General features: G+C 40.7%; 1 protein-coding gene across 1 annotated transcript in view; it reads left to right on the forward strand.

Annotated features, from left to right (window-relative positions):
* PAH (phenylalanine hydroxylase) overlaps window positions 1-17,713 on the forward strand; it is a 74,565-nt gene that overhangs the window by 34,214 nt on the left and 22,638 nt on the right. Inside the window, exons 4-5 of the mRNA XM_044226764.1 lie at window positions 719-807; window positions 17,610-17,677. Coding sequence (XP_044082699.1) covers window positions 719-807; window positions 17,610-17,677 — 157 coding nt within the window. The remainder of the gene's footprint in view (window positions 1-718; window positions 808-17,609; window positions 17,678-17,713) is intronic.

Consider the following 17,713-nt stretch of genomic DNA (forward strand, 5'->3'; position numbering starts at 1 on the left):
CCTTGTTTAAAAGAGAACAGCTCTGGTTTTATCTGATGTATATTCTGGGATTACATGTAATACTCTGCTACTAAAGAAAATCTTCAAAAACCACCCCGCTATACTAGGTAAATTTTGAGATAATTCAGAGAAAATCTTCAGGAAAGAGAATATGTCTGGGAAGATATTTTAAAATTCTTTTCTGAAGTGTTAAGTGAAATAAGCCAGACAGAGGAAGACAAATAATAGGTAAATGATTGCCAGGGGCTGGGGGCTGGCAAAAAGAGGGGGAGGCTGGTAAAAGGATATATTTTAGCTAAAAGGTGAGTAAGCTCTGAGGATCTAGTGTAAGACATGGTGACCGTTGGCGATATTATATAATTGAAATTTGCTAACAGATTAGAACTTAAATGTTTTTACTAACTGCCAAAGATAAATATGTGTGTGTTAATTAACTAGATGGGGAAATGCTTTCATATTGTGTACCTGTATCAAATCACAATGATGTGCTCTTTAAATATTTTATCATTTTATTTGTTAGGTATACCTCAACAAAACTGAAAGTTTTTAAAAAATTAGTTTCCAAGGAAAATTTGAATAAATTGGGGGTTCTAGGGGACCCTACGTGCTCCCCCTAATGGTTTGTCTAACTGGGGCTGATCCATGCTTCTGTCTTTGCTGAGACCTTTGGCCATGTCCTGCCGATCTTCCACTCAGGATTTTGCCCTTTCTGTTTCAGTGCCCTGGTTTCCAAGAACCATCCAAGAGCTTGACAGATTTGCCAATCAGATTCTCAGCTATGGAGCAGAACTGGATGCAGACCATCCTGTAAGTCCCCCACGTCGGTGCCCCTTCCCATGAGACCCTTCCAGTCCTCCCCTCCCTGACCCTACTCCACTCCCTGATCCCCAGCAACATGTCTTCATTTGTTTGCTTGTAGGACAGACATTTGCAGGCTGTCTTCTTATACAGCATCACCGCCATAGTTATCATGGTTGTTATTATTATTGGCGCAAATATAGATTGGCCTCTGGAAACTATTGTTTATATGTATACATGTGTATGTATGTATGCACACACACACAAACACACTCATGTAAGTAAATCTTCTTTCTTTCGGTTTTCATACAACTGTACAGGTTTAAGTCAGGAGCTTGAGACACAGTAACCCACTAACAACTCTGCCAGTTATAGAAGGGCAGTGGTGACATTGGACTTGGATCCTAAAACCTGAGAAGAAGCTGAGGGAACAGTATTGTGCAAAGGTTCAGTGTCCTGAAAGTATCCAGAATATTTTGAAATGCAGAATATTTTGAAATGACTGGCTGCTGCATTAGGTGTGAGGGCCAGATTTTAAAAGGTCTGATGGGGGGGGGGCAGTCCCTGGGTGGCATGGTCGGTTAAGTGTCTGGTCTTGGTTTTGGCTCAGGTCAGGATCTTAGGGTCACGATCTCAAAGGCATGAGATCAAGCCCTGCGTCCAGCCCTGCACTGGGCTCCGATCTGAGCTCAGCAAGAAGTCTGCTAAAGTTTCTCTCTGTTCCTCCCTGTGCTTGTTCTCTTTCTCTCAAATGCATAAATAAATCTTTTAAAAAGTAATAAAAAAAATTAAAGTTCCGATGTACCAGACAAAGTACTCAAACCATGTCCTGTGTCTGGTGGGCAGGGGAGCAGGTCCCCCACTGGTTTCTGAAAAGACCAGGGTGGGGGAACTTAATCACTATTTTTTGTGGGGCGGAGGATTCCGGGGAGAAGCAGGTCTCAGGCCAGGGCCAGGTCTGCCTTCCTCCTTAGGTGAAAAGGGCCACTATCATATGGCCCATCACTTACTTTTTGTCCAAGCAAATGGCTTCTTAATCTTTAAAGGACTTGGAAGCTGTTTTCATTTACAGTGGTTTAGCGTAACTTAGTGAGAGTGTCTACATTTCATCTGGAGTCTGTTTCTTACATCTCTGTGGGTCTTTACAGTTGAGTAAGTTGTGAACTTGATCTTCACAAAGGTTCTTTGCAGTAAGCAAAGCAGATGTTCCCATTTTACAGATAGATTCGCTGAGGCCCAGTGAGAGTACACGACTTTTCTAAAGTCCTGTGTTAATATTTGGGCCTTAAGACTCTTAACCTAGTGCTCACAGAGCCAGAAGTCAAAGGTCCAGCCAGTAGCAGAAATTCCAGAGCTTTCTCAGAAACAAAGACAGTTATTTCTGGAGTAGGCTGGTTTTTAAAATATGAACACATGTTGCTTATTCTCATTCAAATTGTAAATCCCTTATAGTGGACTTAAAAATACAGAGAAGCATGAGGAAGGAAATGAAGATCACCCATGATTCCAGTTAATTCTCTTTTCCTCTTGGTGGTATTCTGCATTTCTTTTTTTACTATGAGAAACTATTTTATTAACAGAAACAAAGTTGAATTCCCTCCTGACACCCAGATGTCAAAATAGGGGAAAAAAAAAATCACCTATTCTCACACTGTCCTGAAATAGTAGGTGTTAATTTTGGTATGCTTCCTTCCTCCTTCCCATGTCTTTCCCCTGCCTCTCCTTCTGTTATTTAGACACTAATATGAATGATTAAATTATGTATATCATAAAATTATTATATATAATTTTGTATGCCTTGCCGTAACTTCTTAAGCAGACCTCAATGGCAAACATGTTTCTAGTCTCCCTACTACAGTAGTTATCTGGCCTGCGCATCTTGACGAGGATGTCCCATAGCTTCCTTGATTCTTACTTGTGAAACTATTTAGCTCAGGCTAGGAATCATATTTCAGTATCATATGTGTGTGTGTATACACACACACGCACACACACACACGCATATGTATATATATATAACATATATAAATATATATCTATTATCTATATAATAGATAAATATATATTTGCGTGTGTGTACACACATATATGTATATATATGTTACATATATACATGCACATATATATACATATGTGTGTGCGTGTATACACACACACAAATATATATTTATCTATATACACTTAAGTACCTTTCTCCTAAAAAACTAAAGGTAAGGTCATCCCCATTCAAGGCTGTATCATTCCTGGGGATGGCACAGCCTTCTCCTGGGGGGCAGTAGACGTGCTCTGGGAGAGGCTCCAGATCCCCTTCCATAGGTCTTTGGCTGTGGGCCTTGGGAGCAAAGTGTCTGCAAAGAGATCATTCCTCTGGAAAAAATCATCTGGTCACGTTGACCCAGCCCATGGAATTGGCCCATCAGAGTGTTTCCTCCTCATACCAGTCTCTAGGCCTCCTGGCCTGACCCAAGACCCTTCCATTGGCCACATTTGCAGCTCGCTTGGGGCAGAGAGGAAAGAGGGAAGAGACCACAGATGTGGACATTTCCCTCCTCTTATTCTTGTGTCCCCTCACGCAGATGAGCTGGTCTTCAGATTCCCTGGAATTCATTTCTTCTTGCAGACCCAGCCCACATTTTCGGTTCCCAGGCCTCTCGCTCTGATGAACTTTATCCTAAAAGAACAATTTTTGTCAGGTACATGGTCTTCCCGCGGAGGAGGCCAGGCTCTCTCTGTTCCTTCATTAGAGCCTGGGAACCCACGCGCCAAGGACAGAGTAAACCCTCCGGAGTGCTTCCCCACACTCCCTCAGGCCGCACAGGCCTTGGCTGCCAGTGTGAGGAGTGGCGGGTGTTCTTCCCCAAAGGACCCTCTGTTCCTCTCTGTCCCTGGCGCAGTCCGCTCCCCTGCTCTTGGCAGTGTGCACTGAAGTTTAACTCAATATCTCACTTCAGAGCCTCCAACAACCACTCGGAGAAATGCAGCCAAGGAAGGGTTGTTCCTGCAACAGAGGGTAAAGGGCATCTCCCTCCCAGCCTTCGCCAAGTGGGAGAATGAAATAGGATCACTGCATTCCACTCGGCCTTCTTTCTTTTGTCGCCAGTGTCTTGCCCTCCCTCCTTCCCATCTGCCTTCCTCCCTTTCCCAAACACTTACTAAGGAAGTGATACCCACAGCTCGCATTTCTTGAGCATAGACTGTATGCCGGTCACTGTGCTAAATGCCTTACCAGCATTTTTAAAATTTAAGTGTGATAGCCATCCTGGGAGGGTTGTGTTTTCACATTCAGAGGAGAAATCTCAGACAGGAAGCCCTGTGAGCTGTGTCCCAGGCTATGTAAAGGAACAGGAGCCGAAATGATTCATAAGACATGACCCTTATCCTTCAGGAGCCTCCGGTTGTGGGAATACAGGGAAGAGTGGTATCTATTCTTTCCTGAGGGGAGTGTCAGAGGTGATTGGGTTGTAACTTTACAGCTCATAGGTTACGACTTTATAAAGTGGTAAACTGTGCAGTTGCTTGGCAGGCAGAATCCAAGTGGTCTGTTTGGTTTCCATTCTAAAACTGAGTCTCTTTTCTCTGACCATTCCCCAGCCTTGGTGGGACTGTCCGTGTGGTCTCCTTCATGGGGATACTTTTCCTTTTCCTCTCACGTGCTCTATCCCTGCTGCAAAAACCTCTATTCAATTCCTAAGGCCCAACTCATATGTTGGCCTCCTTGAAACCTTCTACCTACCTCTTCCCCAGGCCAAGTTTTTAATGCTGATACTATAGAACTGTGTGTGTGGTGTTTCAAACTTTGAGCACAGAGCATCAGAGAAAAATAAAGTCACTTCCTCATGAACTATAACCTCATAGAAGGCATAAAATATAGATATGTAGATACACACACACACACACACACACGCGCGCGCGCACACGTGAAAGGGTTATAGGCATGCTTCCCAAACTGTAATCTCCAAAAAAAAAAAAAAAATCACCTCACTATCAAAGTGAGAAACACTGTATTCTTGAACCCCATTTTAAGCATATGTAAGCCCCGTTATCTCATTAGGGGCTTTGGCAAGTCCTACAAACATGATTCTCTTTCAACCTAATGTCCATCAAACTTTTTTCCTTATGGAGCTGCCTTTTCTTGGAATACCTAGTAACATTATCTTAAATGGTAGTGTTCCATGGAACTCAGTTTGGGTAATATTGAGTTTAAGTCATAACACACAAAAGTACATGATTAAACACCAGATTTAATCATGGTTTAATGAATCAGATAGCATGTGCTATCAGTTCTAAGGTCACTGCGGACTGGAATGGTTAGAGAGGACTTCTGGAAAGAGGGAAATATGAGTTGAGCCCTCTAACAACTAGGGTAGGCTAACTGCTTATAAAATAATCCCTGAAGCTCCATGGCTTAGCCCACTGGATGGTTATTTCTAGCATAGGTCAATAAGGAAATTGCTCCACACAGTCTTTGAGAGACTAAGCCCTTTCCCCTTAAGGTCAGACCTTCCTCCAAGTCCTCAAAGCCCTTTTCATTCTGCCAGCACATGGGAAAATAGAGTGAGAATCACTCCCAGGTCTTATGGGCCAGGTTGGTAGGGGACTCATATCTTTCTCTTTCATTGACTGCAACCTAGTCACATGGCCACTATGAGCTTCAGAGAAGACTGAGAAAAGTAGTTGAGAAGTGTTCTCTGAAAGAAGGATGAGACACAGATCTTGGAGAGCCTCTGCCACACAGATCTTAACCCCAGAGTTCCCGATTCCAGATCCCCTTGTGCTACACCAGTGTTTAAAGCTGAAGATCTGCACTGGGGGGCTTTTTGGGGAAGAAAATATTACTTAACTCAACTGTCCTTTCTTCTACTATCTGAAGCTTTCCGACTGTTTTTCAGTCTTTCAGATATAGATATTGAGTTTCTCTTCTCTCCAGGAAGAGACTTGCCCTTCCCAAGAGCAGGGCTATATTTCTAGTGCTTCTCTTCTCTTCCCTTTCCCATTCAAACTTCTCCAACCATGGGCCCCATTAGAGTCTGTTCTAAGGATGTCAGTCATCAAAGACTTGTTGCATTCCTCCTAAATTGCTCTGTCAAAGCATAATTTCCAAAAAGTTAAAAACAACTGTGTCACGGTCGGCCGACAGATCAGTCAGGAAACATGAGGGTAAGAGGATGGTGAAAAGAAATTAAGAGACAAAGAGATGGGGACAGGACAGGAGGGACACTGAGGAGAATGTCCAACAGTGCCGATTTTTTTCCCAATTTATTTATTTTCAGAAAAACAGTATTCATTATTTTTTCACCACACCCAGTGCTCCATGCAAGCCGTGCCCTCTATAATACCCACCACCTGGTACCCCAACCTCCCACCCCCCCGCCACTTCAAACCCCTCAGAGTCTCTCATGGTTCGCCTCCCCTTCCAATTTACCCAAAAGCACATACCCTCCCCAATGTCCATAACCCTACCCCCCTTCTCCCAACCCCCCTCCCCCCAGCAACCCAGTTTGTTTCGTGAGATTAAGAGTCACTTATGGTTTGTCTCCCTCCCTACCCCATCTTGTTTCATGGATTCTTCTCCTACCCACTTAAGCCCCCATGTTGCATCACCACTTCCTCATATCAGGGAGATCATATGATATTTGTCTTTCTCTGCTTGACTTATTTCGCTAAGCATGATATGCTCTAGTTCCATCCATGTTGTCACAAATGGCAAGATTTCGTTTCTTTTGATGGCTGCATAGTATTCCATTGTGTATATATACCACATCTTCTTTATCCATTCATCTGTTGATGGACATCTAGGTTCTTTCCATAGTTTGGCTATTGTGGACATTGCTGCTATAAACATTCGGGTGCACGTGCCCCTTTGGATCACTATGTTTGTATCGATTTTATTCCACATCTTACAAGCATTTATAAGGCAGACCACAATAGAAGGAGTAATACATCAGTATCTAGTCAGATGACCGCAAGTTCCTATAACAAGTTTACATCAACTACAAGCAAACCTCATGATGCCAGGTAGTCTCAGCTAATGCCATTAGCAAGACAATCAACCAGGGCATGGGTTATGGGAGGTACAGGAACAACAAGGACCAACTAAGAACTCATGACCCTGACCACATTGTTCCCTTCTGTAGGGAGAGGGTGTGGGAAGTCACGTAGGTGAGCGCACAACACATAGCACGACACTTTCTCAGTTACTCAACTTTCCCGTCCTTGACCCCTTCTCAAGGTGTCCGGACTTTGAAGGAGACACAAGTCAGGGCCTGGTTTGGTCCTCGACTCCAACCATGCCGTAGCCTCCAACACAACTGTCATACAGGTATATAGTCAAGATTTGTCAAAAATCCATTAACTTGGTAGTGAGGAAACCAGCCAGATGACAACTTTGGTGTGAAGGAAGCTACAAGACCAAAGTGTGGATGATCATTGAAAAACTGAGTGCTAGAACAAGATAATAGAAATTGCTATACAAGTGATCGATATTCTAGAAGGCAATAAAGCCATAACCAACAAATGTACTTTTTTATTATTTTTTATTTTTTATTTCTTTTCAGCGTAACAGTATTCATTGTTTTTGCACCACACCCAGTGCTCCATGCAATCCGTGCCCTCTCTAATACCCACCACCTGGTTTCCCCAACCTCCCCACGCCCCTTCAAAACCCTCAAATTGTTTTTCAGAGTCCACAGTCTCTCATGGTTCACCTCCCCTTCCAATTTCCCTCAACTCCCTTCTCTTCTTCATCTCCCCTTGTCCTCCATACTATTTGTTATGCTCCACAAATAAGTGAAACCATATGATAATTGACTCTCTCTGCTTGACTTATTTCACTCAGCATAATCTCTTCCAGTCCCGTCCATGTTGCTACAAAAGTTGAGTATTCGTCCTTTCTGATGGAGGCATAATACTCCGTAGTGTATATGGACCACATCTTCCTTATCTATTCATCCGTTGAAGGGCATCTTGGTTCTTTCCACAGTTTGGCGACCGTGGCCATTGCTGCTATAAACATGGGGGTACAGATGGCCCTTCTTTTCACTACATCTGTATTTTTTTCTACTGGATAGAAATCAGTTGCAACTTGGTCATAAAATAAGTATTTTGCTACTTGTCCATCTTTTATAAATCAGCATCTTACCTTAAGAGTTGGGGCCTTACTAAGTAGTAAATCGCACACCAAGCAAATACACAGACCCCTTGAGTGAACAGTGAGCTTGTTAGGCAGTGATCTAATTTTTTGGCATAATTTTTAACAGCTCCTACTCAGAAGTATGCTGATTATGCCATGCACTGAAAATCCAATGATAACTGAAACAGATTCCTGAATTTAATGATAGTAACAAGCATAATGATTATCTGGAAAGAGAAACACTCAGGTTATTGAGAAATTGTATTATAGAGGAAAACCAATAAACTTTGGAAAAAGCAAAGAAGGTCTCTAAAAATTCAGTTTAACCAGGATGGAAAGGCGAAGTCATAGCTTATTGGTCTGGAAGAGTGGTTAAGAGTATTCCAGTAAGAGGGAAGAGCATGTGTGAAGGCCTTAATTCGGGGAAAACATGATGTGTTTAAAGAATTAAAATAAGACCAGTTTGGATGAATTGGAATGCAGTACGCAGAACTACAATTGTATTTCTACACAGAGTTGGAAGCATAGGCAGAGCCAAGTTACACAAAGCCCTGTGGACTGTGTTAAAAATTTTGGACCTTATCCTAAAACTGATGAGAGGCCATTGAACGTTTTTAAGGATGGGAGCAATCTCACCAGATCTGTGCTTTATAAATCTACTTGGGCTGCGTGAGGGGGGGACACAGGGAGAGAACCCAAGAAGGGTCACTTGAGAAGCAGTTATGGTAGTCCAGGCAAGAAGTGATAGGGACCTAAAGTAAGGGATAGCAGTGAGAATAAAGTAAAAAAAAAAAAATAGACTTAAGATATTTGGGAGAAAGAATGGACAAAAATTGATTATCAGATATAAAGGAAGATTGAAGGAAAACAATGACTCCCAGCTTATAGGCTTGGACAACCAGGTATCTGCATAATCCTTCCCAAAACAGACTTCTTGGCCTTATTAGTGGTGGCCAAGGCCAGCAACAGAGAATGGGCGAGGGGTGGGGCTGTTGTCAGTGCAGCCCTGGTCTATTGGTTTGCAAATCTCTGGCCAGTGTCTTCAGGGTGGTATTGGTAGATAACTGTACCACTTTGAACCTCTTGTCTCCCGTGTACCATGCATGGTTCCTTTAGCTGGTGTGGGACCGATGGAATGCAAACAGCCTCTCATTATTGGCATATATGAAATGGAAGTTGTAAGGTAAGAATTCTACAGATGTTGTTTGTTTAGAAGGCCCAAGGTTGGGTGACAGGGCTCAATGACCCATTACAGAATTTATCCTTTTTGTGTTCTGAGCTAGATTTCTCAGCTTTTGGATTTCCCACCATTTTGTACAAATACATCATTTTTTGATTCAGAATATTATTTGGTGCCCTGACTATGTTATCTGACCTAACCCACCCAACACTCTGAGGTAGATGACAGTCTCATCTTACTGATGAAGAAAAGTAGGTTCTGAGAGTTGAACTAACTAACCTTAAGTCAAGCTCCTAGTAACTGGGGTTAGTAAGCCACCTAACCTGACTTGAAATCCCCTGTTCTCCTTACTAGTCTAAAGATGGCATTTCTGAGGTTTAACCTCAGCCATGACATAAAAATGATAAAATAAAGATCTCAGTCTAGAATACCCAGAAGACTTTACCATATCCAGTCCCCCAAATCCCCACAAAAACAAAGCCACACACTTCAACAGCCAAGTTGCAACAATTCTGAGATTAAAGAAAGTGATTGCATGCAGACAGCAGGTGATGTTATAACTTTGCATCCTATAAAATTCTCTCCATTTTGTCCCTTCCACTCCTCCTCTCTTCTCCCTCCTCCCCTCTCCTCCTTCACCAACAATATATTTTCCTGTCAAAACATACTTGGTTACATGCAGTGCAACCAAAATTGCTGCTATTAGCTTAATTGAGACAGGGTGATTATAAATAAATTACATGCAGTGCTACTGAAATTGCTGCTATTAGTCTAAATTGAGACAGGATGATTAGTCATCATCAAGGGAAGCTTAATTCAGAGTGTACTTAATTCAGAGTGTACTCTGCATGGCTGCAGAGGCCCTGTGGTCATCTGGAAGTCCAACCGATACAAGGCTAAACCACCAAGAGATGGACTTCGAGGCCATGGCTTTCTTTAACTGGTAACTGAGGGACAGAAGCCCTTGCAGCCTGGCCAGTGGGGGCTTCTTGAAGACCGATAATGAACTTCTTAGGTACTTTGAGCTGGAAAGGACTGTCGTCATAAACTTTCCCTATGGAAGATCCATGCGGTATACTACGTGTGTATGTGTGTGTGTGTTTGTGTGTGTGTGTGTGTGTGTTGATATAACTCAGTGTGTGAATCTTCTGTTACTTCATAATGGTTTGACTTGGATTTGTAATACTCTTACTTTTTTATGAATTACAAAAGAAATCTACACTTACATTACAAAACTTCAAAACATAAATAGAATAGAAAAATAACGCACTTACTGTTTCTCATTTTCATAACATTTGTTAGACTCTGGTATACTTTTCCCATTATTTCATTTGTATATTCCCTTTTTTTTTTTTTTTTTTTTTTTTAAAGATTTTATTTATTTATTTGACACAGAGAGATCACAAGTAGGCAGAGAGGCAGGCAGAGAGAGAGAGGAGGAAGCAGGCTCCCTGCTGAGCAGAGAGCCTGATGCGGGACTCGATCCCAGGACCCTGAGATCATGACCTGAGCCGAAGGCAGCGGCTTAACCCACTGAGCCACCCAGGCGCCCTGTATATTCCCTTTGACAGAGTTGACACCTACTGGATATGCAGTGAGTTTTTTTTTTCCCCTAATGGAAATATCTTTCAACTACCTAGACAAAGTACATTGATTGATGAATTGCTGAACTCTGCATCTGAAACTAATGATGTACTGTATATTGACTAATTGATTTTAAATTTTAAAAAAATGGAATGGGAGAAAATCCTGCAAACCATGCATCTAATAAGGTGTTAATACTTGAAATATATAAGTAATTCATACAAACTCAACCAAAAAATTCCAATAAGAAAATGAGCAGTGGAACTGAATAGGTATTTTCCATAAAAGAAATACACATAGCTGGTGCTTGACACTAATCATCAGGGAAATGCAAATCAAAACCACAATGAGGTATCACCTCACACCTGTCAGAATGGCTATAATCAAAAAGGCAGGAGATAACAAGTTTTGGCAAGGATACGGAAGAAAGCTAACCCTCATGTACTGTTGATGGGAATGTAAATTGGTGTATACACTTAGGGGATGGAGAGAGCCGTTTATTAATGACAATTAAATAAGACTAGTAGGTGTGGATAACTGTGATGATCAAACCTTGATGACTGGCAAGCATTAAGTTTATATTTTGAGTCTTAAGTATGGAGATTTGTCCTTCATTTAGTCTGATAGGAAGGTTCCTAAAGGGGTGCGTTTAGTGGTACTTGGAAATCAAATCACAGTGTCCAGTTTCCTGACTGTACCATCCCAAGGCAACTTACCTTCATCCAGCAGAAGTGCACCAAGGGTAGTTTTAAGTTAAGTTTTAAGTTTAGATTCCTAAGCCTCCCTACCTGTAATGAATGATACAAAACCATTTAGTATTCTGAGGATAAGTGAAGAGCTATGCTTTATAGTTACTGTATCATAGAATCTTGAGATATAGGTTTGGAATAAAAATTTATGGTGATTTTGATTTTCCAACATGAAACACTTAAATTTCTCTCTTTCTCAAAATGTAGCTTAATAAGCAAAGAGATTCTTTCTTCCTTCCCTCTGCTCATCTCTCTCTCCCTCCCTCCTCTTTCCTTCTTTCTGTCTTTCAACAGCTATTTGTAGTTCTTTCTATATGGCAGACTCTGTGCTACAGATTCTCAGATCATATATATATATGTGTGTGTGTGTGTGTGCGTGCGTGTGTATACACACACACACATATATATACACACATGCACACACACATATACACTCACATACACACACATGTATTGTTCAAATACATCATTTTTTGATTCAGAATATTATTTGGTGCCCTGACTATGTAACTACACACACATGCACACAAACACACATCACACACACCTGTGGTTTTTTGGAAATGCTGGCAGGCCCTGACTGATTGATTGATTGATTTTTTTTTGGATGTGATTTTTTTATCTTTTTAAATTAACATGTAATGTATTATTTGCTGCATGGGTACAGGTCTGTGAATCATCAAGCTTACATATTTCACAGTACTCACCATAGCACATACCCTCCCTAATATCTGTAGCCCAGCCACCCTAGCCCTACACTCTCACCCCCCAGAAACTCTCAGTTTGTTTCATGGGATTAAGAGTCTCTTGTAGTTTGTCCCCCTCCCTGATCCCAACTTGTTTCATTTTTTTTCCCTCCCTACTGCCCACAACCCCCTACCATGCCTCTCAAACTCCTCATATGATAATTGTCTTTCTCTGATTGACTTATTTCACTTAGCATGATATCTTCTAATTCCATCCACATCGTGGCAAATGGCCAGATTTCAGTTTTTGGATGGCTGCATAGTATTCCAGTGTGTGTGTGTGTGTGTGTGTGTGTGTGTGTGTGTATCACATCTTCTTTATCCATTCATCTGTTGATGAGCATTTAGGTTCTTTCCATAGTTTGGCTATTGTGGGAATTGCTGCTATAAACATGCCTCTTCTGATCTATTTTATTTATTTATTTGTCAGAGAGAGAGCTCAAGCAAGACGATGGGCAGAGGGAGAAGCAGGCTCCTCTCTGAGCAAGCTAAAGAGGCAGATGTTATTGTTTATGGAAAATTCTTGGAAGGAACAAAGCAAATCCAATAGTGATGATGCTAGTCTCTTGTCTTTGTAAAATTCATATTACAGTCATTTTCTTTTTGTAGAATACTTCACTTTCCAAATTTATTAAGATATAATTGTCATATCACATTGTGTAAGCTTAAAGTTATTACATGATTTGATACATATATATATTGCAAAATGTTTATAACAGTAGGATTAGTTAATGCCTTTGATTACTTCACATGTTTAATATTTGTGTATACATGTGTGTGCAAGAGATAAGAATACTTAAAATCTACTCTCAGTAAAATTTCAAGTGTATTATACAGTAGTATTAATTATAGTAACTGTGCATACATTAGATTCCCAGAAGTTACTCATCTTGTAGCTGAAAGTCTGTGCCCTTTGAGCAACATCTGCCTTGGCTTGTGAGAAATGTTGTAGTGAAAGTGAGAGAGAAAATGTCTCTTCAATATCTGTTTTTAATTTCCTTTAGATACATACAGAAGTGAGATGGCTGGCTCATATTGGTAGTTTTGTTTTTAATTTTTTAAGGAACCTCCATACTGTTTTCCATAGTGGCTACACCAATTTACATTCCCATCAACAGTACATGAGGGTTAGCTTTCTTCCATGTCCTTACCAAAACTCGTTATCTCCTGCCTTTTTGATGATAGTCATTCTGACAGGTGTGAGGTGATATCTCACTGTGGTTTTGATTTGCATTTCCCTGATGATTAGTGTTGAGTGCCAGCTATGAGTATTTCATTTTTGGAAAATATCTATTCAGTTCCACTGAGTTTTTTTATTTTTGGAAATTTCGTTTTTGAGAGTTTTTGGTTGACTTGTATGAATTATATATGTTCCAAGTATTAACCCCTTATTAGATGTATGGTTTGCAGAATTTTCTCCCATTCCATTGGTTGCCTTTTGATTTTGTTGGCTGTTTCTTTTGCTGTGCTGAATAGAGTCCTGTTTGTTTACTTTTGTTCTTGTTGCTTGTGTTTTTGGTATCATATCCAGAAAAATCTTTACTAAAACCAACATGAAGGAGCAATCCTGAAAAAGAAGGACAAAGAGGGAGGTATCATACTTCCTGAGTTCAAATTATATTACAAAACTATAGAAATAAAAACAGTGTGGTATTGGCATAAAAACATACAGACCAATCAATAAAACAGAATGGAGAGACCAGAAATAAACCCATGCATAGGGAGTCATGCAATATTTGACAAGGGAGCCAAGAACACTTGATGGGGAAAGGATGATGGTCTCTTCAGTAATTGGAGTTGGGAAAACTGGATGATCACATGCAAAAAGGACAAGGTTAAATACCTATCTTTTTTTTTTTTATGTCAAACAACCCCTTATTTTATTTCTCTAGTACATTAATTAAAAAAAAAAGGGGCTTGCCCAGTATAAATAAGCATTTTAGTCTTAACAATAAGCACATTTTCTATTAGATTTCTTTTTTTTTTATTTCTTTTCAGTGTAACAGAATTTATTGTTTATGTACCACACCCAATTCTCCATGCAATACATGCTCTCCATAATATCCACCACCTGGATCCCCTGACCTCCCACCTCCTGCCCCTTCAAAACTCTCAGATTGTTTTTCAGAGTCCATAGTCTCTCATGGTTCGCCTCCCCTTCCAATTTCCCTCAACTCCCTTCTCCTCTCCATCTCCCCTTGTCCTCCATGCTGTTTGTTATGCTCCACAAATAAGTGAAACCATATGATAATTGACTCTCTCTGCTTGACTTATTTCACTCAGCATAATCTCTTCCAGTCCCATCCATGTTGCTACAAAAGTTGGGTATTCATCCTTTCTGATGGAGGCATAATACTCCATAGTGTATATGGACCACATTTTCCTTATCCATTCGTCTGTTGAAGGGCATCTTGGTTCTTTCCACAGTTTGGCGACCGTGACCATTGCTGCTATAAACATGGGGGTACAGATGGCCCTTCTTTTCACTACATCTGTATCTTTGGGGTAAAGACCCAGTAGTGCAATTTCAGGGTCATAGGGAAGCTCTATTTTTAATTTCTTGAGGAATCTCCACACTGTTCTCCAAAGTGGCTGCACCAATTTGCATTCCCACCAACAGTGTAAGAGGGTTTCCGTTTCTCCACATCCTCTCCAACACGTTAAATACCTATCTTACACCACTCACAAAAATTAACTTAACTGGATTAAAGACTTAAATGCAAGACGTTAAACCATAGAAATCCTAGAAAAAAGTGCATGGAAAAGGCTCTTTCAATCAATTGGGCTTACCTCTGACTAAAGGATATGTTGTACTAACCCTGGAAGGCACTCTTGGATACCTTTTACTGTTTAGAAATTTGTTGCTTATGAATTGTTGGGGGAAAGGCTGCCTGCAGGTGTGTCTCAGGAGAAATGATTATCTTCATTTTTACATATTGGATTGGTTTCTCAGTTGATCCCTTGCCTTAATACAAAGGTTACTAATTACTGAAGTGTAGTGAAAAGAACATGAAACTGGGTGATTCAACCCTGACCTCATCTTTGCTTGACTCCTCTTCCCCTGAGCCACTGTTTGTTCTAGAAGGATGTGGATAATCATACTGATCTACCTTACAAGATTTTGTAAGACTTATAGATAAATGAGTCACTAGCTCACATAGATAGGCAAATAACAAGCACTAATGAATAGCATTTTTAAAAATTGCAACAGCACCAAGTATGTGCCTGTTTGTTTATTAAGAAGTCAGGAAGGTCTCCTGGGTGGCTCAGGTGGTTAAGCATCTGCCTTCAGCTCAGGTCATAGTCTCCAGGTCCTGGGATGGATCCCTGAGTTGGACTCCCAGCTTTTCCCTCTCTCTCTGCCTTTCTCCCTGCTTGTGCTATCTCTGTCTCTCTCTCTTTCTCAAATAAATAAATAAATCTTAAAAAAAAAAAAAAGAAGTGAGGAAGCAGTTCTAGACATATACCATTGGCTAGGAATTTAGTGGATGTTGTATATTTCTATCATGGACACCATTCCTGATAACTGCCTAATTAGTCAAGTTTGTAAATTAGAAATGCTGTAGATGAGATTTTTTAAAAGCTTGTACACCTGGATATCAACCTTTTGTCTGTACTGTCATTTGCAAATATCTTCTCACATTCCATGGGTTGCCTCTTTGTTTTGTTGACTGTTTCCTTTGCTGTGCAGAAGCTTTTGATCTTGATGAAGTCCCAAAAGTTCATCTTCACTTTTGTTTCTTTTGCCTTTGGAGACATATCTTGAAAGAAGTTGCTGTGGCTGATATCAAAGAGGTTACTGCCTATGTTCTCCTCTAGGATTCTGATGAATTCCTGTCTCACGTTGAGGTCTTTTATCCATTTTGAGTTTATCTTTGTGTACGGTGTAAGAGAATGGTTGAGTTTCATTTTTCTACATATAGCTGTCAAGTTTTCCCAGCATCATTTATTGAAGAGACTTTTTTTTTTTTCCACTGTATATTTTTGCCTGTTTTGTTGAAGATTATTTGACCATAGAGTTGAGGGTCCATATCTGGGCTCTCTACACTGTTCCACTAATCTATGTGTCTATTTTTATGCCAGTACCATGCTGCCTTGGTGATCACAGTTTTGTAGTAAAGGTTGAAATCAGGTAACGTGATGCCCCCAGTTTTATTTTTGTTTTTCAACATTTCCCTAGCGATTTGGGGTCTCTTCTGATTCCATACAAATTTTAGGATTATTTGCTCCAGCTTTTTGAAAAATACTGGTGGAATTTTGATCAGAATGGCATTAAAAGTATAGATTGCTCAAACTCAACACACACAAAACAGATAATATCAAAAAATGGACAGAAGATATGAACAGACACGTCTCCAGTGAAGACATAACAAATGGCTGACAGACACATGAAAAAATGTTCATCATCACTAAAATTAAAACCACATTGAGATACCACCTTACACCAGTTAGAATGGCCAAAATTAGCAAGATAGGAAACAACATGTGTTGGAGAGGATGTGGAGAAAGGGGAACCCTCTTACACTGTTGATGGGAATGCAAATTGGTGCAGCCACTTTGGAGAACAGTGTGGAGATTCCTCAAGAAATTAAAAATAGAGCTTCCCTATGACCCTGAAATTGCACTACTGGGTCTTTACCCCAAAGATACAGATGTAGTGAAAAGAAGGGCCATCTGTACCCCCATGTTTATAGCAGCAATGGTCACGGTCGCCAAACTGTGGAAAGAACCAAGATGCCCTTCAACAGACGAATGGATAAGGAAAATGTGGTCCATATACACTATGGAGTATTATGCCTCCATCAGAAAGGATGAATACCCAACTTTTGTAGCAACATGGATGGGACTGGAAGAGATTATGCTGAGTGAAATAAGTCAAGCAGAGAGAGTCAATTATCATATGGTTTCACTTATTTGTGGAGCATAACAAACAGCATGGAGGACAAGGGGAGATGGAGAGGAGAAGGGAGTTGAGGGAAATTGGAAGGGGAGGCGAACCATGAGAGACTATGGACTCTGAAAAACAATCTGAGAGTTTTGAAGGGGCGGATAGTGGGAGGTTGGGGGAATAAGGTGGTGGGTATTACGGAGAGCACATATTGCATGGAGCATTGGGTGTGGTGCAAAAACAATGAATACTGTTATGCTGAAAAGAAAAAAAAAAACTTGCATACCATTAGCACTTTGGAATTCCATAGCAGAGAGGCCCGCACTGATTTGAAGGTGTTGCTAATAATGTATCATTCATACCTGGTGGGAGAGCTTGCCTAACATGATTTCACTGAAAACTTATTTTCCAGGCATAATTTGAGGAAGGAGACCTGGACTGTTAGAGTTCATGAGCCCCCCCACTTGAGTCATGCATAAATATGCCAGACCTCTCTGCTCAAGCCTTGAGAATTCATGTGTCTCCTTTCTCCTAGGGTTTTAAAGATCCTGTGTATCGAGCAAGACGGAAACAGTTTGCTGACATCGCCTACAACTACCGACAGTAAGTCTGCTTTGCTTGTCTGGGGGAAGAGAGAGG

The sequence above is a fragment of the Neovison vison genome, chromosome 12 (genome assembly GCF_020171115.1).
Source record: "Neovison vison isolate M4711 chromosome 12, ASM_NN_V1, whole genome shotgun sequence".
Lineage (NCBI taxonomy): Eukaryota > Metazoa > Chordata > Mammalia > Carnivora > Mustelidae > Neogale > Neogale vison.